The sequence below is a fragment of the Canis aureus genome, chromosome 26 (genome assembly GCF_053574225.1).
Source record: "Canis aureus isolate CA01 chromosome 26, VMU_Caureus_v.1.0, whole genome shotgun sequence".
Lineage (NCBI taxonomy): Eukaryota > Metazoa > Chordata > Mammalia > Carnivora > Canidae > Canis > Canis aureus.
The window spans coordinates 40938559-40963140 of record NC_135636.1 but is presented as its reverse complement, the minus strand read 5'-3'; the positions used below and the strand labels follow the sequence as shown (position 1 = coordinate 40963140).

The following is a 24582-nucleotide window of genomic DNA, read 5'->3' as shown; positions in this document are numbered from 1 at the left end:
GAACAGCATTCCTGGCAGAGGGAACAGCAGGTGCAAAAGCCCCAAGGCTGCAACGAGCCTTGAGTAAGTAACTGAGGAACAGCCAGTCCAGAGTGGTTAGAGTGAGAGAGTGGCCAAGAAGTGGGAGATGAGGCTGCAGGGTTTGGCAGGGGCCATATTGGGCAGGTAAGGGGAGAGGGGGGCTCAGGTTTGATTCTTGATGAGCTCATTCCACAGGCTCTGGATGAAGGCACTGTCAGAGCTTGGAGAACTCAGGGCACAAGTGTAATTGTGTGTCTGGCATGAGGCAGTCAGGGCTTCCTGGAAGGAGAATGCTTTTGGATTCCCCCTTGCCAGAGGTTAGATGTCACTCATTGACTGATGTCTGCTGGGATAGAAGCTCTGAGGTGGAAGAGGCCTCACTGTCTCGCCCACCTGCCTGCACAGGTGCAGGATACCTGTGGGTATGAGTTGATCAGAAATGATTTGTCAGACATTGCTGCAGGAAGCTCCTCCAGGAATTCTTCAGGAAGCAGCTTCAGGCAGTGGAGTTATAGGGACGAGTATAGACCCCCCAGTCCTACCCTCATGGAGGAAACAGGTGAGAACAAGGGGACTGCTCTACTGGGTGCTGAGTGGCACACTGGGCCTCAGCTCAGGGGACTGTCCTAGGGAGATCACAAAGACATGCCTGTGTATCCCCTGTGCCTATTATTGGGCTTGACATGTGGCAGTGATTCTGGGGGCAGGAAGGAAAAAGGGCTGAAGCTGGGTGCACGTAGACTCAGCTAGCGCCCTGTTGTCTGGACCCCAGACTCCCCACCAGCCTAAGCTGACCGCATCTCTATGTGCCCAGCTCAGTGCTCCAAGCTACAGCTTTCTGAAAGGCTGGACTTCCAGCAACTGGCAGATTGCTGGTTTCCTAACTGTACTTCTCAACTCAGGGCCTTTGTATGTGCTGATCCCTCTGCCTAGAACACCCTTCCTTGCACCTCAGTGGAGGCAAATGGTGCCCCACTGACCTAGAGCAGTTCACGCATGTGTTTTATGTGGGCTGCATGGTGCTTTCAGGAAATTTTGGATTATATATCAACATTTAACAGTTGGGAGATTTCACAGGAAATGCTGAATTCCTGGCTTCTCTTGGAAAGTAAGATGCTTTAGTCTTCCCTTGTGGCCACAGTCAGCTGTATGGAGGGGTAGCTGGTGTCTTCAGGAGCACCAGCACTGGCTCGTTCAGCATCGCCTCAATCTGGCCGCCGCTGCCGCTGCCGCCTCCTCCTCCTTTTTTTTGCGAGAGAGACAGACAGACAGACACTGAGACTTAAGTAGGTTCCATGCCCAGCGCAGATCCCCATGCAGGGCTTGATCTCACAACCCTGAGATCATGTCCTGAGCTGAAAATAAGAGTCATATGGATGCTTAGCCGACTGAGCCACCCAGGCACCTCCAAGTTGGCCGCTTACGGTCATTTACAAGAACTCGAGGTCCCTGCGTTAGAGATGAGTTGTATCTGGTTTTGCACACTGGATCCCAGCTTGAGATTTCATTTGATGTGAAAGTTGATCAGCTAAATCCAGAAGGTTCCAGAGTGAACCGCTTGCCAGATAGCCCCTACTGAGACCCAGAGAGGAACAATGTCTTGCCCAAATTCGCCCAGCAAGCTGTGAACCTTCCCTGATGCTCTGAAAGGGGTAAGCCTCAACTTGGGGCAGAAACATGGGTCACAGTTGCTGTTCTCTGGGCTGCCTTCCTCCGCGCTAGCAGAAGACCCTAGGACACTTCCTGCCCCCCATCTGGCCACAGGGCGGCTGATGGGTGCCAGAGACGGCCCCCGATGGGACAGCTGGTGGGCAGCCGGATGCCGAGTCTCCAGCTTCCGAGAGTGGGCACTCAACATCTGTTTGCCTCCCTCAGCTGCCGGCAGCTTCCTCCGTCTCTGATTTTTGGGACTTTTAGAATGAAACTGAGGGTGGTGGACCTAGAAAAACCTCTTCCCCACTCAGGGCTCTCACCCCACAAAATAGATCCATTTCTTCTGTGCACCCCCCCTTCCCCTTGGCTTGCACCCGGGGCTCTGTGAATGCCTCTGCACACACCACTACCTACACACAGGCAGCCAAACACTGAGAAGCTAAAAATAGTCCTGCCCCCTCTGGCCCTGTAATTGGAGGCGGGACAGCTGGTTTCGATAAGCAGGAGAGCTCTGTGCTTTGGCCAGCTGCCACCTGCTTTCATTGAACACAGATTGCCTCGGTGGAAACAGCCCTGTTGCCGGTTCTCCCTTTTCTTGCTGACTTTGAGTGGCCTGAGCTCTGCACTGAACCTGAGTGTGCCGCCAAGAGCAGGGACCTGGGGTCGGGCTGAGCCTCTACCCCACTGGGTAGTCACGTTGGATTTCCTTAGGCTCGTGAGCCCTTCTTTCTCCCAGATACCTTCCTGTCGACCCTAGAAAATTCCACCTTGTTTGATGGTTCATACCTTCATGCGTTCAAGAAATGATGATTGAGCTCTGCTGTGCTTTAGACCCTCCTCTAGAGGTGCGGGGTGGGGGGCGGGGTAGGGCTGGGAATAAGGCTGTCGGAAATCCCTGCCAGGAGCACCTGGGAGGCGCAGTCGACTGAGCATCTGCCTTCGGCTCAGGTTGTGATCCTGGGATCGAGCCCCACATCGGGCTCCCTGCTCAGTGGGGCAGGGGGTCTACTGCTCTCTTTCCTCCCCAGCTTGTGCTGTCTCTATCGCTGTCTGTCTCTGTCTCTCTCAAATGTAAAAAAAAAAAAAACAAAAAACCCTGTCAATGTGGATAGAGATTACTTTCTGATGGAGCAGACTGCTGATAAACACATATAGAAATCTGTAACACTACAATTCCAGACAAAGATACATGCTAAAAAGGAAGTAAAACCAGAAGATGTGAGGATTGTGTAGGGAGCTGTTTTGTTGAGAAGGAAAATGTGAAGAGCTGGGGTAGAGCGTTACCAGGCAGAGGGAACAGCAAGTGCAAAGGCCCTGAGGTTGCTAGGAGTTTGATCTTTCTTAAGAAGCAGAAGATGGTGGTTGTGGCTGAAACATAGTAAGTGAAAGGTGTAGGAGATGAGATCTGTGAGGACAGCGGTTCATGTGGATAACGGTCATCGTGTGGGCAGAGTGTCAATCTTTTTCTGAGATCAAGGGGGAGGCCCACTGGAGAGTTTGACTAGGAGAATGACACAATCTGATTACCATGAGCTCTCCTGACTCTCCACAGTCTTCCTTCGGGACTCTTATTTCTTCCTGCTTGTTTGTTTCTTCATTCCTCTGCTTATTGATCATCTGTTACCCCACCCATCTGCCCAGGTCTCTCTCCACTTAGTGTCCACCCATTTCTTCCATGCTGCCCTCCACCCACCTGCCCACTAGTCTTCTGTCAGGTCATCCATTCATCTACTCAACGTTCTATTCATTTCCCTCCCCACTCCTGTGGGGATGAATCTGTCCATTCATCCATCCATCCTCCTCCTCTCCCTCCCTCCCTCCCTCCCTCTCTCCCTCCCTCATCCATCCATCCTTTCTTCCTCTCTCCTTCTCTCTCACATCCACTCACCCATCCATCCATCCTTCCCTCCCTCCCTCCCTCCCTCCCATCTATCCATCCACCCATCTTTCTCTCCCATCCATCCATCTACCCACCCTCCTTCTCTCTCTCTCATCCATCCACCCATCCACTAATCCTTCCCTCCCATTCACCCATCCATCCATCCTCTTCCTCTCTCCCCTCTTTCACATCCATTCACCCATCCATCTATCCTTCCCTCCTTCCCATCCACCCACCTCTCTACCCATCTGTCCATCCATCCATCTTTCTCTCCCATCCATCCATCCTCCGACCCTCTCTCCCATCCATCCATCCACCCATCCTTGCCTCCATCCCATCCAATGGCCCATCCATCCATCTGTCCATGCAGCCATCCATTGCACCCGAGTCAGGGCCTGGTCACACCCACCCCTCTACCTTTGGTCCTGGGAAAAGCACAAGGCCTCAGTATAATGCCCAGGGCTATGGTCTCCCAAAGTTTGCTCTCTTGTGGGATGTTCTAGCTGTCCTTCCCAGGAGAGGGTGGGACCAGGCCAGTTTAGTGCTGGTCCCTGTGTTCCCAAGACTGGGGAGGGTCTCTCAACGGCATCTTATCTTCCTGGCAGTGAGTTTGTTGCCTGGCTTCTGGAAATTGGTGAAATCAGCAAGACCGAAGAAGGAGTCAACCTGGGTCAGGCCCTGCTGGAGAACGGTATAATCCACCATGGTGAGTCGGGGCTGGGCCTGGGCAGGCCCGGGGGTGGGGGGCGTGGTGAGGGGGGGCTGTGGGTGGGCACAGGTCAGACCTCAGCAGTGCTGTGCTTCCGTGAGCATGTCCACTAGCACAGAAGCATTAGTGTTCCCTGGGCACAGGGTAGCCTTGGGATGCGGATGCCCTTATGAATCTGCTCACCAGGCTGAGAAGCCCTGCACTCACCTGCAACACCAGCAATGCAGGGACACCTTGAAAAGTCCCCTCAAAAAAGGGTCAGAGTCATTTATATTTCTGTCACTTAGTGAATATTTATTGAGTGCCTGTCATGTGCCACATAGCCGTGGACAGGATGGATGAAAAGTCTTATCTTCATGGTGCCGATGTTCTAGTTGGAGGGGGAAGGTAATAACAGAAGTAAACTCTGTGAATCCAGATGGTGATCAGTGCCTGGGTTGGGGGGAGGAAACAAGGGGGTGGTGTTCAATTTCGCATTGAAGGCCTCCCTGAGAAGGTACCCCAAGAGAGCAAGGGGCCGGATACCATTGGGGTTCTAGGCTGAGGGAGCAGCTGGTGCAGAGCCCCTAGGAGAGGAGAGGCAGTGGGTCCAGGGAGCCGCACGGCGGCCAGTGCTGCCATGGGAGCGGGTGCGGGTGCAGTTGGCGGGCATGGGGCCAGCGTTTAGGGAGATGAGGTCTGAGACCTCGTGAGGGATCGTGGGGGCTTCGGCTTTTACTCGGAGTGACATAGGAAGCTGCTGCTGAGTTCTGAGTGGAGGGAAGCCCTGCTAAGACTCAGACTTGAGCGGGTTCCCTCTGGCCACCATGTGGACAGTGGACAGGTTGTGCGGGGATGGCAGCAGGTGCCCAGTGAGGGGCTGCGATGTTCTAGATGAGAGAGGGTGGTGGCTTGGAACAGGGTGGAGTGTGGAGTCACACTGTTAGTGTTTTGAAAGAAGAGCCTCCAGGATCTGCTAATGGATCCACAGAGTGACAGAAAGAAACGCCAGGGGTGACCCAAGGCCCTCGGGTGTCATAAATCCTGATTGCGTGGTCTCACACCCCAGCACCCATGGTCCCAACACATGCTTTGGTGATTGAGCACCAAGGAGGTGCCGGCCCGATGGGTTCCAATGCAGGCTGCGTCAGGGCATTTCTGGGCCTCTCGTGAACCTGCAGGTGCCCCAGCCCCAAGCAGGATAGCTCAGCAGGGCCCCAGATGGAGCAGGGGGACCTGGTTTCCACAGAGGAGCGAGGGCAGGGCTTCAGGGAAATTGTGCATGACACAGAGCCTGGCCGAGTGCAGGGTGATGACGGGCGGGGGCGGGTGCTGGGCCCAGCCTCACTGGCTCCCTGGGTCCCTCCAGTCTCTGACAAGCACCAGTTCAAGAACGAGCAGGTGATGTACCGCTTCCGTTATGATGACGGCACCTACAAGGCCCGGAGTGAGCTGGAGGACATCATGTCCAAGGTAGGTATGTCGCCTGGCCCCATGACCCGGACCCCACGGTCATGGCAGAGCCGGCCTGTGCCCCGGTGGCCTGTGCTCTTCCCCCACCCCCAGCTGCCGCTTGATCCTGGGAACCATCTCTCCCAGCAGCCTGGATTTGGAGGCCCCTGAAGCATGTGGCCTGATCCCAGACTCTCCCTTTGTCTCTTTCAGGGTGTGAGGCTTTACTGCCGCCTCCACAGCCTCTACACCCCCGTGATCAAGTAAGTTACCTTCTCTGAGCTCCAGTTCACTTCTGCCTCTTTTCAACTGTGTGGCCTGGGGCTGAGCCTTAGTCTCCTCCATCAGATGGGGCTCATAATTGCATCTTCCCTGTATGTTTGTCCTCAGGGTTAATTGAGTCAGTCTGTAGGAAAGGCTGCAGGGTGGTGGTGAAGGATGTCTGTGCAGGAACCGGTTTGAGTCTCAGCTGCTGGTTACCACCTGTGTGACTTGGGGCAAAGTCACTTAGCCTCCTGGTGCCTCAACTTTTTTCCTTTGTGGAATGAGGATAATAATAAGATCCACCTCAGGGCCTTTGCACTTGCTCTTCCCACTGCTTGGAGTGCTCTTCCCTTACCTATCTGTGTATTTATTCCCTCACTTCCTTCAAACATCTCCGAATCAGAGTGGCCTCCCCTGCCCACCGTTCTAAAGCATCACAGTCTGGTATGCACTGTCCTCCTTACCTCACTTTGCTTTTCTTCTTGAAACTTGTTACTAGTTGACATCTTACATATGTATTGTTTCTTGATGTGCTGTCTTTCTTCTCCACTGGATTGTAAACTCACCAAGGGCAGGGAGTTTGCTCACTGCTCTGTCCCCAGACCCTTGACTGGCACATTAGAGCAGTGCTGTCCTGTAGCCCCTTCCATACTGGTAGCCATGCTCTGGGTCTGTGCTGTCCAGGGCAGTAGCCATGAATACCTATGGCACATAGTGAGGGCTGTGGAAACGCCAGTGATTATTTTCTTTTTTGTGAAGCTTGTGGTTATGGATAAAGGGATGGAAAGGGTGACCTAATCCTTACCCAGCTGCACATTCCTCTGTCCCCTGTCCTGACGGCTCCTGTCCACTCGTAGAGGAGCGGAGAAGATTCCAGCTGTTGCTGGCCTTGTTGGGGGTTGGGCCCCCGGGAACCACTTACATCTGTAGACCTGCCTCTGCCTCCAAGGTCCAGCCTTGGCCCTCATGAGAAAGGCCTCCTGCTTGGCCCTGGGAGAAGGAAGTGGCAGGGCCAGCCCTCACTGTGCACGCGGCCTGAATCTGGGAGAAGTGCCCCCAGCCAGACTTTATCAGCCTCGGCATGGCTGGCCACATAAACTCGTACTTGCCAGCTTCGCAGCCTGAGAAGTTGTTGCAGTCTGACTGTGAGGTTAACGCGGCCCTTTGTACCAGGACTTGGTGGGAATTTAGATGCTGCACAGATCGGAGCAGGTGCTGGTGGGGTGCGGGGTCAAACTGGGAATCTGCTCCCCACCTGTGTTCTCCCTGATGGGCTCACATGCACTTCCCCCCTGTAGAGACCGCGATTACCACCTGAAGACCTACAAGTCGGTGCTGCCCGGGAGCAAGCTGGTGGACTGGCTGTTGGCTCAGGTGAGAACTCCCTCCGGCTGTGTGAGCGGCTTCTCCCTCTGCCCAGGACTGAGGAGCTAACCGGGATGTGGGCCTTCGAGGCTTTAAACAATCTGTTCATGAGTTTCTGCTCCCAGTAAAATACACAGAACGCTTACTGCCTTAACTATTTTCTAGTGGGCAGGTCGTGGCTTGAAGTCCACTCACAGCGCTGTGCAGCCATGCCCACCCGCCCTCTCCAGAGCGCTTTTCATCTTGCAGAGCTGAAACTCTGTCCCCAGTAAACAGCAGCCCCCCACCTCATTGCCCCTTCCCCAGCCTCACCTGTGCTTTCTGCCTCTAGGAGTTTGGCTGTCCTGGGTGCCCTGTGTAAGCGGGATCATACAGTCTGATCCTACAGCCTTTGTCCTTCTGCGGCTGGCTGATTGCACTCAGCCTAGTGTTCTCAGGCTGGGTCAGGATTTCCTTCCTTTTGCAAGGCTGGATAATATTCCACTGTATGGATCAACCGCATTTTATTTATCTGTTATTTCATATTTGCTATCTATTAGCTATCTACTTAATGGGCGCTGGGGTTGCTGCCACTTTGAGGCTTTCAGTTACAACTGGAACAGTCCTGGGGGAGCTGGGACAAGTTGATCTCAGGCTGAAGCACCAGACCAGAGCCTCCATGTGGAGCTTGCCACGTTATTCCTTTCACATAAATTCCCAGAGGGCAAGGGTTGGGCAGAGGCTGGGAAAGTCCATGCGTCGGTTTTATTGCAACTTGCCAGAGGTGTTTGCTCCGTTGAGATGCTGCAGATACTCTGTCTGCCTGCCTCCTGTGCTTTATGGCCTCTGCTCACGGGACGCTTACTCCACTCTCGTGGAGTCCTCCAACCCATTTAGAGACAGGGGAACTGGGACCCAGAGAGGCCGAGCGCTTGGCTCAAGGGTACACAGCCTTGTGGCAGCACAGCTTATTGGCATGGGCCTGTCTCCCCCACTTGTACCTCGGTTCTGCGAACTTTTCAGGGAGCTTGCGACAATGTTCATTCATAGTCTGTAAAAAAAACGTATTGGCTCCAAAGATGAGGAGACAACTGTGAAATCAAAATGGATAAATGTTTAAACGTTTACAGAGCGCAGCTTTATGTCAGCCTCCTTAATTGTTAAATTTAGCATTCATAAAAACCTCGTTCCATTTGAAAACAATTTGCTGGCGGGATTTTCTCATGTCACACAATTCCTGATGATTGCCTGGAAATCGTAGCCAATCTGTAAAGTAAATGTTTCTTGGCGCCAGATAACTTAAAAAGCAGGTTTAGAAAAATCCTTGAAAAAAAATTTCAAGCCAAAATAGCATTATTTAATGTAGGATGTGGGTGTTATTTTAATATGTTTGCTGTAGCATGGGATTCTAAGACCTCAGGAGGTCTTGAAACACCCCTGGATTTGAATTCAGTTTTGGACATCTGGAAAGCCCAGAGCACCTAACCACAGTGTAACACCGCCTTCCCCTTAGGATCCCATCAAACCAACTCTGAGCACGTGCTTTTATTTATAGCCAGGCTGACCTGGCTCCGATCCCCGCTCTGCATCTTCCTTGCTGCGTGGCCTTGGACAAGCCTCTCGGCTTCTCGGTACCTCACGTTCCACACCTGTAAAATGAAACTAAAAACGATACCCTCCCCGTTAGATTATTTTGAGGATTCAAGGAGTTAATCATGTAAAGTGCTTAGAAGGGCACCTGGCACAGAGTAATTGCTCAGTAAATACAATGATTATTATAATTCCTCATCTCCTGCACAAAGGATTCAAGGTGGCTTCAAGTTCTGTGTGGTATGGAAGGCTGAAGAAATTGCAGCCTGGGCGGCTCAGTGGTTGAGCATCTGCCTTTGGCTCAGGGCATGATCCCGGGGTCCAGGGATCGAGTCCCGCATCAGCCTCCCCGCAGGGAGCCTGCTTCTCCCTCTGCCTATGTCTGCCTCTCTCTGTGTCTCTCATGAGTAAATTTAAAAAGTCTTAAAAAATAGCAGAGGGGTTTTGGGAGTGCAGGACCAATATGAACAGGAAACAACCAGCTGGGGAGTGGGGGTGGGGTGGGGTTGGGGGTTGGATCCATGGAGTCCCGCCTCCTGAGTGTGCTGCCACAGGTGAGGGTGACAGGGGGTGACGGTTAGGTTCTTTGCTTGGGGCCCAGACCTGGCTGGGTTTGGGGTCTCTGAAACGGCTGTTTTTCCCCACCTTGGCCCTTCTGTGGCCTCATGTTTCCCGAGTGCCCGTGGTGCCCACAGCTGCGTGTTGGTTTCAAAACATGACGTGGACTTTGCCTTAAGTGGTGAATCCCAGGCCTGAGTTGGGAGTGAGGTGCGTCCCCGAGATGGTGAGAAGTCAGATAATACAGGATGCACTGCTGGGGGAGGGGGGGATGGGAAGCAAGGATGCGTCCTGGGGCTTTGGTGCGCTGGGTGGCTGGAAATACCCTTTACAGTGATGCGAAGACAGGGGAGGAACCCCTGGATGCCTGGGAAAGTCCAGAGTTCTCCTCTGGCGAGGGAAGGCACTGTCTTTGGGGTGCCCGCTGGACTTCCTAGTGGGTGGGTGGAGGACGGGGCAGATTGGCATGCCTGGCACTCAGGTGGCCTCTGCATCACAGACACTCTGTTCCTTGTCACTTTAGCAGTATTTAAAATGAGAAGGCAGGAGAGGGTGTAGAGAAATCCTACAAGAGGGCTCATTAGCTCATCCCTTTCTCTCCTTGAGCACCTCCTGTTTACCGGGCACTGCTTTAGGTTCGGGGACAGAGCAGTGAACTGGATAACAGTGTCTGCCCTCATGGGTCCTGAATTCTGGTGAGGGCTGGGGGAGGCAGTTGATAAGAACAAGGAGTAAAATGCACCATATGTTTGCTGATGCTGGGTGCCAGCTTGGTGCGTGGGGTAGGGTGTGTGGGAGCCACAGGGGGGCATTTACCCTTCACACGGGTGGGGCTGGTCCAGTTTTTGGAGGGGCCTGAGAAGGCTATATTGAGTAGGGACATTTTAACAGAGACCCGAGAAAGGTGGGGAGTGAGCCCGAGGATGGTTGGGGGTGCAGCCTTCTCTGGGGTGAGCCTGGTATGTCTGTGGGAGGCGTGAACAGGAGGTAGGCATGCTGGGGAAAGCTGGCCTGTGGCCAGTCTCATGGCATCCTGTGGGCTCTGGGGAGGGTCAGGCCACTTCAGGGCTCTGAGCACAGAAGGGACAGCAGTGACTTTGGTGGGATGAGATTCTGCTGTAGGGGGGCGAGGCTGCCAGAAGGGAACCTGGAGAGGAGGCGGCTTCAGAACGTCAGACAGGGAAACAGGGTTCCTGGGAACTGGGTGACCACGGGGAAGGTGGGAGACATGGTCAGATTCTGGAATTTTTGGAGGTAGACCTAACAAAGTTTGCTGATGGGGGTGGGTGGGGTGTGGGAAGGGAGAGACAGAGAGGGATCTCCAAGACCCCAAGGTCCTTGGTGGAGGCTGAGCTGGGAGGGTACAGGACTGCATTCCGGAGCACGCTGGCAAGGAGGACCACCAGCTAAGCAACGCCAGTGTTGCCTTCTGTGTGGTGATTGGTGTCAGGCATGGGGAGGACCTCCTCATGGCCGGTGCTGCCAGAGAGGCTGTGGTCCTGGCCGAAGGACCCCCGGAGCAGCCCGAGTCATGTCAGTTGGTCCTGGGGACCAGCCCCTGTCCCCCCAGCATGGCAAGTGGAGGCCAGAGAAGGGTGGTAGGATGAAGGTGGCAACTAACTGTAAGTGGTCCTGTCTACTTCAGCAGACCTCCCATGGCTTGGCCTGGGCTGAGGACACAGGGAGGCTAATTGGAGCTGACGCAGGAGGATGACTTCCAAGAGATTGACTGGAAGACAGCTGGCACATGGCTCTGGGAAAGGGGCAGCAGGATGTGTGTGTGGGTCACTGTCGGGGAGAGGTTGGTGGTGAGGATGTCTTTGAGTTCGGGTTATGGTGAGCCTTGATTTCAAGAGTTATTGCCATCTTGTACCTTAGCAGGGAATTTGAGAAGGGAACCTATAATTGTGTAGCCTGGCGGGGGTGGGGGTGGGTGGGTAATTTTGGTTTGAACACATCTTCAGTTTGAACTTCTAGATCATTCTGCTCCTTGAAACAAAATGTTCATCAAAACCCACTGGATCAACTAGAAGTGCTTTTGGCTGCATATGATAGAAAATCTGACATGCACAGTGAAGACATTTTTCTCTCACATAACTAGGCATCCCCAGTTCATGGTCCTAGAGCTCATCAGTGCCGTTTACACCCAGGCTCTTCCCATCTTTCTGCTTTGCTATCTTCTTGCCATTTGCTCTGTGGTTGTAAGATGGCTGCCACGGCTCCAGGCATCACATCTATGTAGACCTATGGCCAAAGGCAGGCAGCAGGGGCAGTTGGAGAGAGCTCTCTCAGTCTATTTGGAGGAGGAAACTTCCCCTCCAGACCCCACTTTTCCTCACTGGTCTTCCCCTTAAGTCTCACTGGCCACGTGGGTCCCACATGTACCCCTAAACCACTCCCTGGGGACAAGGACAGGGATTGAGGAGAGTGGCTTAGAATTCCTTGGAATTCATTGTTTGAGGCTGGGGAAGGGGCCCCTCCCCACTGCTTGGACAAGTCAGGGTTCTTTTAACTCTGAGGGTAAGGGGGTGATTAGCCCTTCCATAGACAAGCTGTGATCTGTCAGTTCCACTCATCTCTGCACGATCTCGTTTACTCCTCACAACAACCTGAGGAAAACACAGGTATTCCCATTTTACTGACAAGGAAACTGAGGCCTCAAGACACACGCCTGTGGCACTCCTGTAAGATGCGTGTGGAGGGCTGTCATGATGCCTCATAGATGTAGATAATGACAGTGGTGGCACTAGCCCCGTCTGGATGGCGGCCTCCACCATGGGGTCTGAGCAGGGGGGCAGAGGCCTTGGAAGATCAAGGGCAAATCTGGGAATAAGAAATGACAGACGAGGAAGGGAAGGTCAGAGGGGTCACAGCCAGGGCCCTGCAGGGACGGGGACCTGGGGAAACCGACTCCAGAGTTTGCTCGCTGCGCCTCTCTGCTGCACAGTTTCTGATTCGCTGCCTGGGCTCCAGGATGCCCCAAGGGTGGCTGTCGGGTGGAGGGCAGGGGGGCAGCAGGGACAGGAACAGGCCAGGAGCCAGGTGCTGGAGGGCACAGGCGTGCAGGCTCCGGTGCTGGTGGGCAGAAAAGAAAAGGGCCTGGGAGCTGTGCCGACCTTTACGAGGAGGCAGATGGTGGGCGCTGACGGTGGCAGGGTCGTCAGCTCGGAGGGGAAAGGGGCCCTGCTGGTGGCTCCAGGCACCGATGAAGGAGACATGGGGACATGTGCCCTGGCCACAACCCTGGGTGACTGACTTGTCCTCTTAGAGCCTCAGTGTCCCCATCGTGGTAGGTGAGGGGAGGGTCTGGCTCTGAAGGGATTCCTTTCTCCCAGTGTAACCCAGGGCAAGTGCAAGCCCGTCTGGGCCCCAGTCTCTTCATCTGTTAAATGGGGTCAGCGTGATTACCTCTGGGTTGACCAAGACCAGTGAGATCATGTGGTGCCTGGCACGCTGCGGGTCAGCGAGAGGCATCGGTGGACAATGTCCTGGGGCTTCCCAGTTCACGGGCAGGGAGCCTCCTGGGGCCCTGTGTACGTTACCCCCCAGGGTGTTCCGTCGCCCGGCCCAGCTCTGCCTCTGCCACCTGCATCCCAGGTGGTTCCCGGTAGTAATGTTTGGTGGTCCACTGAGTGCTAGATGCCATGGGGAGGCGGGTAACCTTGACGGCCACCGCCGCTGCCCACGTGCAGCTGATGTTCTGGCGAGAGACAGACCTTAAACCGTATTTACTTATCTGGAGGAACCCAAGGACCAGGAACAGTTGGTGCTGATTCTCCCGAGAGCAGTGCCCTGAAGGGATGAGTTTGTTTCCGACCGTGACAGGTGCAGCACCGGTATCGTACAGGGTCATGAGAATGTCCTGGGCTGGTGGTGGGGGCTGGGGTGTCCTGTGGGGCGTTGACCCGGACACTGCGACCTCAAAAGCCAGGGCAGGGCATTCCATGGGGAGGAAATTGCTAGTACAAAGGCCCTGAAGTGGGGGCATGTGTAGTTTGTGAAAGGACTTGCGAGGAGGCCAGCGTGGCTGGAACCCCAACAGAGGCTGGTGGGTGGGAAGGGGAAACGAGGGGAGCATGACAGTGCAGTGGCACAGGGCTATGTGTGTCTTCCTCTGGGAGGGGAGAAAACAGTGATTTGAGGTTTTCCCGCAACTTGGTGGGATGTGGGGTAGGGGCCTTACTTTTCAGGTGTCCGAGATCGGCGTTAATCCACGGTTAACCTGAGAATCCTGCTGTTGCTCTAACTTTAGGAACCTCCCTGTGGGTCACCCCAGGGCCCTGTGGGAAGGGGGCAGGACTGGGCTGGGAGCCCAGAATGTGAGTGCCTTGGAGAATGTGAAGTGCCTCGGAGAGCCAGGTGGGCTCCAGACGCCTGCCGGGGCCTCCCAGGCTGCAGAGTGGGGTCTGCACGCCACCTGGGCCCCAGCTTCTCCCCTACTGGCCCTCCCACAGCTGGGGGCAGCTGTTCCGGATGCAGCCTCCCATGGATCGCCACCTCCCCTGGCAGGGCTCGGCGCACACAGCCCTCCAGCCGCTGGCCTGAGGTCCCCCAGGAGAGATTTGTCTTCCTCCAGTTGGCCAATGCGTCAAATCTTGAGGCCAGTGGTTCCCCCGGGCCCCATGCTCTGAGTCTGAGCTGCAGCTTTGGCAGGTTGAGTCCTTCAGTCCCTGGCATTTGTTTCTCCTTTAGCTGGGAAATTCCCCGCCCCACCCCAGCCCCTCGGCTGCTGGCAGCGGGGATGGGGGACAATCAAGGCAAGTGCCTCTCGAAACAGCTTCTCAGTTTGGGAGTCCTTTAAATGAGAGGTTGTCGGGCCCTGTGGCCATATGAAGGTAGTTGAAGCTCACCGACCTGGCCACAGCCCCTGCATGATTTGGCCCCTGCTGACAACACCTTTATTCAATCACCAAATATTTACTAAGCACCTCCTGTATGCCAGGCTGAGTTCTAAGCATTTGGGGCTCCACAGGGAATAAATATAACCGGTCAAACTCCTTATCCTGTTGGAGCTGACCTCACTCACCCCCTCCCTGTTGGCCAGGCTGCTTTTTGTGCTGCAGGCTTCATCCCACCCCTGGACCTTTGTCCATGCTGTTTTCTCTACCTGCCACCCAGCAGCTCCCCCCCATCCCCATCCTCCACTCCCAACCGCCACACAACTCACATGATTTCCCTGATGAACTGAGATTGTTGGGTTTGCAAGAACCAGAAACAGATGCTAGTTAACTTGGAAAGGGTGGAGAGAGGGAGGAAGAAGATGGCTCATTAGAAGGCTAAAGAGCACCCACAGAGTCAGGGGGAGACCCAGGAGCCAGCCTTAGGAAGAACTGGCATCCAGAAATGCCCAGCTTCTTGGGAGCAGGAGCTGAGGGCACTGTCTTCAGGGCACTGCTCTCCGGGAGAACCACACCACCTGTTCCTGTCCTTGAGTTCCTCCACCTACAGGTCTTATTTCTGGGGCATCACTGTAGCTTTGCACAGATCATGTGTCTTCAACCTGGCCTGGGGTGGTGGTGGGGGGAGGATGGTGGTGAATACTTTAAGGGGCTGTCCTACCAAGATGATGTTCCACATGGGAGAGGCGGCCCCAAAGGCAGGCCCAATAGGCCATGACTGTTCGTATTTCACTTTTGGGTTGTATGTCACTTCCTTGGGGAAGCCCTGAGACGAACCAGACTTCAATTGTACCAGTTAGGAGTGTGTTCATTTGTAAGAACAGAAAACCCAACTGAACAGTGGCTCAAGCAAATAATTGTGCCATGTACCAGTCATGTCACATGTCAAGAACCTTCCATCCTTCACTCTGCCTGTGATCTTGATCACCGGGTAGCCTGTTAGCCCTACACATCTCACTTCCTCATGTGACTTTGTCCCTGATAGGGAATTGTGGTACTGCTTTTTCCTTTATCAGGGAGAAAGGTATTTTCCAGAATCCTGGTGTTCTTAGGTGTGACTGGCTACTGCTAGGTTAGGTAGGATTTGGAATTCATTGTTATCAAAGATCCCAGCTATAGAAGCTGGTACAAATTAGGGGTTTATTTTCCTTTGGTCTGAAAAAAGCCTAGAGGTGGGTGGTTGAGAGTTGCTAGGGCAGCCTCATGGGGCCTTTGGGCCACACACTCTCTTCCTGCTCTGCACGTTTTGATCCCAGGTCATATTGTGGTTAGGATGACTGCAGGAGCTCCAGCTATCACGTCTTTGTTCCAAGGAGGAGGAAAAAAAAGGAAGGACCAGGGACTTAGGTTTTCCAGAGCTCCGTACCAGTGATTTCTGTTTATATCTCATTGCTTATATCTCATTATATCTCCAGCTGCAAGGGAGCTGGGTTTTATGATCCTCTAGATGGATGCATTGCCGTCTTCAACAGTGATCATCTCATTCCTAGCGTGGTATTGGGGAAAGGGTTGTTGCTAGGCATCCAACAATATTTGCCATGTAAAGTCTCATTTCTTCTTTGTGGTGTTCATGGCACGATAGGCAACGTGTTTATCCCAACTACTACTAATTTTCTTCTTTGGGGTTTATTAATAATAGCCACAAACCCGTTTGGTCAATGCTATAGTCCATAAGACAGACACAGATCCCTGCCCTGTGGAGGGTCCACTTCTAGGGGTGACAGAGGGCTTGTTGCTCAGCCCCTTGTGTCAGTTCACCTAACACCGTCCCCTTCTTGTTCCAGGGTGACTGCCAGACGCGGGAGGAGGCAGTGGCGCTTGGCGTAGGCCTGTGCAACAATGGCTTCATGCACCACGGTAATCTCCTTACCTTTGGTCCAGCCTCCTAGGGGGTCTTCCCCAAAATAGAAAAGCTAGTAGGGACCCTGGGGCATTTTTATGGAGGGGGATTTGAAGCCCAGAGAGAGCAAATGGTGGGCTGGAGGCTGCTCAGCACGCCCATGGGTGAGCCCCAGGCTAGGTGCCGGAGCTGTGGGCCTTGGATTGCCAGGGGTTGGGGGGACTGAGGACAGGCAGGTTGTAAGTGAGAGAGGAAGAGAGCCAGGCAGGGACGTTGGCACCCCTTCACCCGGCCTGACCCCTTAGATAAGTCACTCTTCTTCCCAGAGGAGGAGCACAGAAGAGGGGTAGAGAGGTGGGCAGTCTTGAGATGATCCTGAGATGGGAAGGCGGGGAGAAGGAGGGAGAAACTGGTTCCACTGTGACCATTTCAAATTAAAACAGAAGCTAATACACTGTGTGCCTGGCCTGCTTCTGAGCTCTCCCCATGTATTCATTAGTTTAATCCTGAAATGATCCTTTGATGTTGGTATTAATATCACCCCTATTTATAAATGAGGAAATGGAAGCCCAGATAGTTAAGAAACCTGCTCAAGGTCACACAGCAAGTAGGAGCTGGGATTTGAGCCCAGGCAGGCCAGCTCCCTGGCCACATGCTCAGCCACTGTACTCTGAGGGAACTGTCTTCAGGGCACTGCTCTCCGGGAGAGCCTTCCTGCTCGCTGGCCCTGGGGGAGCCCCGAGTCTGAGTCTCTTGCCCTTTCAGTAGGACAGGTAGACTTAGCTCCCACCAAGGAGCCTTTCTTCTACTTCTAGAACACTCGCACGGCCTGGGCTCTTGCAGTTCCCCTGGCCTGGGGTGCCCTGCCTGCCTCACACCCCTGACTTTTTCCATGTTTCTGTTTGATTCACAACTCCCAAGGCTCCCCAAACACCCCCCGGCCTTACAGGTCCTCTCCTTCATCGCTCTCTGCTTAGCTCACATTCACTGTTGTTCACGGAGCCCTTCTCTCCGTTAGACTATTCCCACACTTCCCTGTGTCTTTGTTCACGCTGTTCTTATCCAGCCTGTGCTTTCTCGGTGTAGGCACTGTGCTAGGCTCCGGGGACAGAGCGGTGAACGAGGGCAGGTGAGAGTCCCCTCCTTCTTGAGAGCTCACAGCCTAGCATGTGTGTATCGGCCAATGGAGTCAGTTGTTTCGGAACAGTATGGGCCCGTGAGGAGGACTTCGGCTGGGACTCTAGTGCGGTGGGAATCCTGGCAGGGTTCTGAGCAGAGGAGGCCTGTGGAGAATGTCTGTGGGGGTGACCAAGGAAGGAGAGAAGCCAGGGCAGAGTTGATGTGGCTTGGGCCCTGGTGGGGGCAGAGGACAGATGAGACTCTGGAGGGTCTTTTGGCCATTCCTCCTCCCAGCTTCTGCTTTGTGCTCTAACTCAGAAGTCGGCAAACTCTCCCTGCAAAGGGCCAGAGAGTAAATGTCTTAGGCTTTGTAGGCCACAGAGTCTGTTACAGCTCAAGTCTGCCATTGTAGCATTAAAGCAGGTTTAGGCAGTAGTTTAAGTGGGTGTGGCTCTGTGCCAATAAAACTTTATTTAGAAAAGCAGACAGTGGGCCATAATTTTCCACCCCTGATCTAGCTGCTGGGTTTGTCATCCCTTCGACAGGATGAGAGGCGTGCCAGCGAGGGGACAGGTCATCAGGCACATCTGCTGCCTTATAGCCAGCAGGGCTTGTTCTAGCCCTGACCTGGATGACTCCTAGTAGGCCTGTGGCCCTTTCTGGGCCTCAGTTTCCTCATCTTCCCACTAGTGGCCTTGTCATCCCCTCCTCTGAGCTCAGCCTGCCCGTGGCTCTGTAGGGTTAGGGGTTGGGACACACTCCCAGCTGTCCGTTTCACCAGCTGCGATGGACAAGCAGGCCCAGCCAGGGTCATTCCCGTCCATCAGCGCCTCTCACCAGAGTCCCTCATTCCCAGAAGCCACTCTGTTCCCTGCAAGCCCTCTGACAGCTCCCTTCTTCCCGCCAATCAGCTGGGCAGAACCTCTCATTTGTGGGTGAGAGTAATTAGGGGTCCCCCCCAGCTGCTATTCTGGGAAGGCGGCTGGCTCAGGACATTCTGCGGGGGGTGACTCTCTGGCAGCGCCCACACCCTGGGGCCCTCAGGGAGAGAAATTGCAGGGCGTGGCCCCTGCTCCCCTGGTCCCTGCCACGAACTCAGAAATAAGCTAAAATAGGAAAGGGCCAAATCCCAGGGTTGTGGCTGCTGCAAAGTGCAGGTTAGGGTGCAGAGTGGAGGGTGGAGGTGGGGCCCATGTGGCGCCTCCCATGGCGTCTGGCCCGAGCTCCAGGGCCCTGAGGTGTCCTTTAGGCACACACAGGGAAACTAAGGCTCAGAGAGGCTAAGAGGACATGAAGTTGGGCTTGGGCAGGGGCTGAGCAGGGGTTTGAACCCGGCCAGCGGCCTTGAGCGAAACCTGGATCAGTGAGTGGTGGGACCTCACCTGGCTGCAGTCCTGGACTCTGGGATTCCAGCTGTTTCCCCAAACATTTCAGCCAAGACACAACATTGTGCTTCCTCCTCCCACTCCCAGAGTCTTTCAGCCTCCTGTTTACAGTGGAGGTGAAGCCATACAGCCCCCGGGGCCTGGCTCCCCAGCTCTGGGCAAAGCAGCAATTTGTGTGTCTGTTTTCTCCAAAGAGGTAATAGAGGTGGCCGGAAGAAGACACAAACAGCTCGATGTCCTAGGAAAGAAGGAGAAGGAAAAGATGACCTCCTGCTGCTTTTCATGTAGTCACCAAATTGGTAGACAGCCCCTGTCTTCAGGGAGGGTGGGGACATCTCCAGCCTCAGGCAGCTGACTTTCCTTCTTTCAAGGGCCCACTGACTTCAGACAACTGCCTTCCCGAAACCGAGCCTGGATTTCCCCCTTTCTATAATTCACCCCTGCCCCCATCTCACAGGCCATTGGGCAGCATGGTGAAAAGGAGGAGCCTGTCCGCTCTGTGACCTTGGGCAGTTTATTTAGCTTCTCTGGGCCTTAGCCTCCCCACCGGTAAATGGGGTGCAGCAAATTCTTCTTTGTCCGAGGAGTAAACGAACTTGAACTTACGCCTGCATCCACAGCATGCCTGGCACTGGTAGATACTTAGATTGTAATCCACAGGGACCGGATCACGTGCTGGTTGTTACTGGTTATTTTGTATTGATTTTCCTACCTTCTAGAACAGAGGTCAGAAAATCTTTCCTGTAAAGGCCCAAAGAGTAAATATTTTAGGCTTTGTGGACCATACGGCCTTTTGCAGTTATTCAGCTCTATCACTCTGGCATGATAGCAGCCCCAGGCGATGAGTAAATAAATGGATGTGGTTGTGTTCCAATAAAACTTTATTTATCAAAAGAGGTAGTGGGCCAGATCTGGCTTATAGGGTCTGAGTTTGCTAATCTTCAGCCTAAAGTGTCCCAGTCTCATCATGGTCTGTTTCTGATTGTTAATTTTATCCGATTGCTTTCTGGGGGGGGTCTTGTTTGAAATCTTTTTCTGCCCTAGGACAAAGATATTTTACATTTTGTTTGATGAGCTTTAGTTTTCCTGTTCGTATTTAGGTCTTTAATCCATTAGGAGCTTATTGTGATAATATGGTTTGAGGTAGGGATCCAGTTTTATTATTTTTTTTTTTCCCTAAAGTGAGTCTTTCCCTTCATCCATGTGATCATCATTTATCAGATCCTAAGTCCCCATCAACACACAGTCCTTTCATGTGATTTCTGTTTTCTTCCACCGGTTCTTTGCCACAATTCTTCACTATTTTTGTTCTGGCTCTGTAGCATGTCTTTAGAGCAGGTGGGGCAAGTTCAGACTTTGCAAGAAAAGTCAGAAAGCCAGACTTCTATGTGAAACGTTCTAATACGTTAGCATTGGCACATGATTGCATTTAATAAAACACCCTGCTAGCCAAAGCAAGCTTGTCTAGGGCTTGGTTCTGGCCTGTGGTTGCCAGTTGGCAAATGCCGCCGAAGCCTTCCCCTGGGAGCCTGACCATGTGCTGCGCATCTGTGGGTTTGCAGTGCTGGAGAAGAGTGAGTTCAAGGATGAGTCCCAGTACTTCCGCTTCCACGCAGACGAGGAGATGGAGGGAACGAGCACCAAGAACAGACAGCTCCGCAATGACTTCAAGCTGGTGGAGAACATTCTGGCCAAGCGCCTGCTGGTAGGAGTGCGGCTGAAGTGTGCATCTGCCTCCTGACACCCAGCTGCAGGCTGGGAGCTGGGTGACCTTCTGATTACATCCTAAGAAGTCGGGCTCCACTTTGAGCACCCGAGTATGGGTATTCTAGGTGCTGGCTGGCCATGCTTTGCTGGCCAAGGCCACCTTCTTGTGAGATTGGGCTTGCTGGCTCCCTTTCTTCTCCTTTGCTTCTCCCCTCGTCCCCCACACCCCAGCTTAGCGTCGTGCAGAAAGGTTGACCCCCCCGATGTGGCTTACCCCAGATACCGAAGCCTTAGGTCTTCTGGGCTGGTGCCCTGTCCACATGCAGTTGCTGTAAATATCCTTGCAGCTGGGGGAGCACATTTACCCGCCTGTTCAGATTTTCTCCAGCCTGGCCCACCAAGTCCTGTTTCTCTGCCCACTGATGACCAGCGGCCTTCATCTTCACGCCTGATCCATGGGAGGCAGTCCAGAGGGAGGCTCAGCACGTTAGGTCTCCTGCCATAGCCAGAGTGGGGCTGAAGTCTGACTAATATGAAGATGGCACCATTAACTTCTGTCCTGTGGTACTCACAGGGGTCCCATAAATACGGGGGTTCACATTTCTCCCGCTATGAAGCCCACCATGCTCTCCATCACACATGGGATGAAATCCAGTCTCTCATCATGGTCTGTAAGACTCTCCCTGCCTCTGCAGCTTCATCTCCTGTGTTCTCCCCTCCCTCCCCCCTTCCCCCCCAGCCACTCTGATCTCCTTTCTTATCCTCCAGTACTGTGGGCCTGACTTGGGGCCTTTGCACATGCTGTGTACCCTCTGCCAGGGACACTCTTTCCACTCTTCATAAAGTCCTGTTCCTCACTTCATTCAGGTCTCCACTCAGATAACTCCTCCTCTGGGGCCCCCTGCCACTCTGCAATCTATCCTTTTAAGTGTTTTATTATAGTTCAGACTATATACATCACATTCTGTATTTCTTTGCTCATTTGTTTGTAGACTGTCTTCCCCACTGGACAGTTGGCCACAACAAGGCAGGAACTGTCTGTTTTGTCCAACACTATTTACAGTGCCTAGTAAAGCCTTTGGCTCATATAATAGGCAGCAGTTCACCAAATATTTGTTTAATGAATAAATGCATTCCCCCTTCCCCCCTACAGAACCCCCAGACCTCCCAACCTGCCTGCCACCATGCTGTGGGCAGGGACTGCTCCTCCCTATACTGCTTTCCCGTCCCTATGTTCTTGGTGGCTGGACGCCTTTGGATCTGTCTTATTCATGAAGCCAGCAAATTTTGGCTGAGCACGTACAGTATGCCCGCAGATAAGGAGACCGTAGTATAACTGAGGAGACTTGGGGCTCGGGTTGGGAGGAGAAAGGGGAGGCGGGCAGTGAGAAGTAAAAAGTATGTGATCAGCACCAGGCTGAGGTGCGAGCTAGGTGGTGTGTCTTCACTTGACAGGCACGTATTGAGCACCTGCTGTGTACTGGGTGATCTCCGTATCTAATTTCCTCCTGCTGTGCACCCTTCCTTTTTGTGGATCTGGGGCATGAAGAGCCGGCAGGGTCACGGTCTCGTGGGGCCCAGCTGGGGCTGGCTGCAGGCCCCCCTCAGCATCTCACTGGCTCTCTCCTGCCTTGGGCCCTCAGATCCTGCCCCAGGAGGACGACTATGGCTTTGACATCGAGGAGAAGAACAAGGCTGTGGTGGTGAAGTCGGTCCAGAGGGGCTCACTGGCTGAGGTGAGGCCTCTCAGAGGGGCCACCTGCAGTGTTCGGGGCTCCTCCCTGCTTGTTGCCATGTGGGCAAACTCAGTCCAGGGCAGTCTCCGGGGAGCTGCGATAGAGGCCCCCCACCCCGCCCCCCGCCTGCTCAGGGCTGTATGTGGCCCCGGCTCCCCTCAGGGCCCTGTGGGGAGGTGCAGGAGAAGAGCATGTTTCTGAGTCCGGCTGTTTCCTGAGTCAGCTGTGATGAGGGGGCAAATTAATGTTCAGTGTCTTGAATAGGACGAGTTGGTGGCTCTGGCATGGATGTGACACATAGAGGAGGGAGAATAGAGTCTGGGTAGGTCAGGGACTCAGCCCTGTCCTCCCAGCTGCTCCCGGGGGTGTGGAGGTGGGTGGGGGAGGCACCGGCCATGTCGCCCGGGCTCTCCTCTCCTGTCCTTGTGGTGGTTAGGAGTGCTTTGGGCTGCAGGTAGCCATGTGCTCTCTGCCCAGTGGCTGGAGCCATAACCAAGTGGTTAGAAGAAGGTGGCTCTGGGTCTTGGCTCAGGGTCAGCATCTCTGATCTTCCTGGCCAAGCTGTCAGGGTCACAGGGTGGCCCTCCTGGTTCGCTGCCTTGTGTCCTCACACGGCAGGCAGATAGCAGTGGTAGGCCCCAGCAGTTTCTCCTCAAGGAAGACGTCTTTCCTGTTAGTGCCCGCAGTAGGCTTCCCTTCCGAGCTCATTGGCCGGAACTGGGCCTCAGCAGCCACTTGGCCGCTTCCCAGAGTGGGGAGCGGGGCTGCCCTGGTGGGCTCCCTCCGCGCCTGCTGGGTCCCCGGGCTGGCTGTGTGCTGCCTGAGCGCAGCTGGGGCTCCTTGCCGAGGAGGAAAGGAGGCTAGTAACCTGGTGTGCATGTCTCCCCCGCCCCCCCCCCCCCCCAGATGGCTGGCCTGCAGGTGGGGAGGAAGATCTACTCCATCAACGAGGATCTAGTGTTCCTGAGGCCCTTCTCTGAGGTGGAGTCCATCCTCAACCAGTCTTTCTGCTCCCGCCGCCCGCTGCGCCTCCTGGTGGCCACCAAGGCCAAAGAGTGAGTGTTTCTGTGATGGGGTGTCCGGCCCTCTTCCTCTCAGGCTGAGGAGTGCCGGGGTGGTGGTGGTGGGGCCGAGCTGTCCCGGTTCCCCGTGGGTGTGGCTCGTTCTACAGGCACGTGGCATGATGCTGCTACTTTGATTCATTCAACAGATGTTTGTTGAGCGCCCACTGTGTGCTGAGTGGTGTTTCAGGCTCTGGGGATCCAGCCATGTCTGGATGGACACATTTCTCCCCTTCATAGATCTCAGTCTAGTTGGAAGGTAGAGCAGGAGACAGACAATAAAACAGAGAAGCAAGAGACATAGTGAGCCAGGTGGTAGTAAGCCCAGGCCAGTCCAGACAGCTGGGAAAGGAGATGGGCTGTGTGGAGGGATGGTGGTCAGAGATGCCACTGTGAGCTGAGGTGAAGATGGAGGAGGTAAGGGAGGGAGTCGAGGGGACTTCTGGAGGAAGAGGGTTCCAGGCAGAGGAGACAGCCAGTGCAAAGGTCCTGGGGATGGAACCATGGCTCGTATCTTTGAGGAACAATGAGGAAGCTGATGGGGTGGAGCAGAGTGAGTGAGAGGAAGCAGTGGGTGCTGAAGTCAATGAGACAGTGGAGGCCAGGCCTTGTAGGTCCTCGTGTCATGGTAAGGACCATGGAGCTACTGGAGGTTTCTGAGCAGAGGCAGGGCATGATGTGACCTAGGTTCTAGAAGAATCCCTCTGACTGCAGGTGGAGACTAGGTTGTCAGGGGCAAAGGTAGAAGCAGAGGAGTGGTGAGGAGGCTGGTGGCCTGGCCCAGCCCAGCATGGCAGTAGTGCAGGTGGTGAGAGGTGGTTGGATGCCAGATATAGGTGCAGGGAAAAGCATTTTCTATTTTAAAAATTGTGCATTTGGTTTTCATTTCTCTCTTCTATTTAAGGCAAATGCTCCCAGTTTGCTATTGACGGGAGTGATGGGAAGTTTTAAATATGATTCTTTCAGGGAGAAGGCAGGGCGATTTAGGGAAGATGATTGATAGTTTGGTATGTGAAAGTGGCAGAAATCACCCAAGGAAATGTGCCTGCTTAAAGTTCTAGAAATGTCTGGGGTTTGAGAACAGGCTCCCTAGGCTCCTAGGTGGTTTTATCTGGCAGGTGGGGATGGGAGGATGACCCTGAGGCCCCCTGGGGGACATACCGCGGATGCAGAAGCAGATAGCTGCATCGAAGCCACTGGATTAACATCGCCCACTGCACAGCCCTGGGGGGCGGGGGTGTTGCTCGCTGTGCTCTAGCCTTCCACCTGCAGAATGGCCAAGACCTGGCCTTTCAAGCTGTGCTCTCTAGTGGACACATGTGGGCATTTTTCTAGAGTCAGCACCAAGATGTTCTGGGTCACTTCTCACCCTCCCACTTGTGATTGT

General features: G+C 54.1%; 1 protein-coding gene across 2 annotated transcripts in view; it reads left to right on the top strand.

The window, feature by feature from the left end:
• The window catches only part of PREX1 (phosphatidylinositol-3,4,5-trisphosphate dependent Rac exchange factor 1), a 178523-nt gene that overhangs the window by 124817 nt on the left and 29124 nt on the right, over nt 1-24582 (top strand). For both annotated transcript variants that reach the window (XM_077873497.1, XM_077873498.1), the window contains 8 exons: nt 4159-4259; nt 5611-5714; nt 5907-5956; nt 7256-7331; nt 16132-16204; nt 20254-20396; nt 22042-22134; nt 23041-23189. In XM_077873497.1, the coding sequence (XP_077729623.1) occupies nt 4159-4259; nt 5611-5714; nt 5907-5956; nt 7256-7331; nt 16132-16204; nt 20254-20396; nt 22042-22134; nt 23041-23189 (789 nt within the window). The remainder of the gene's footprint in view (nt 1-4158; nt 4260-5610; nt 5715-5906; nt 5957-7255; nt 7332-16131; nt 16205-20253; nt 20397-22041; nt 22135-23040; nt 23190-24582) is intronic.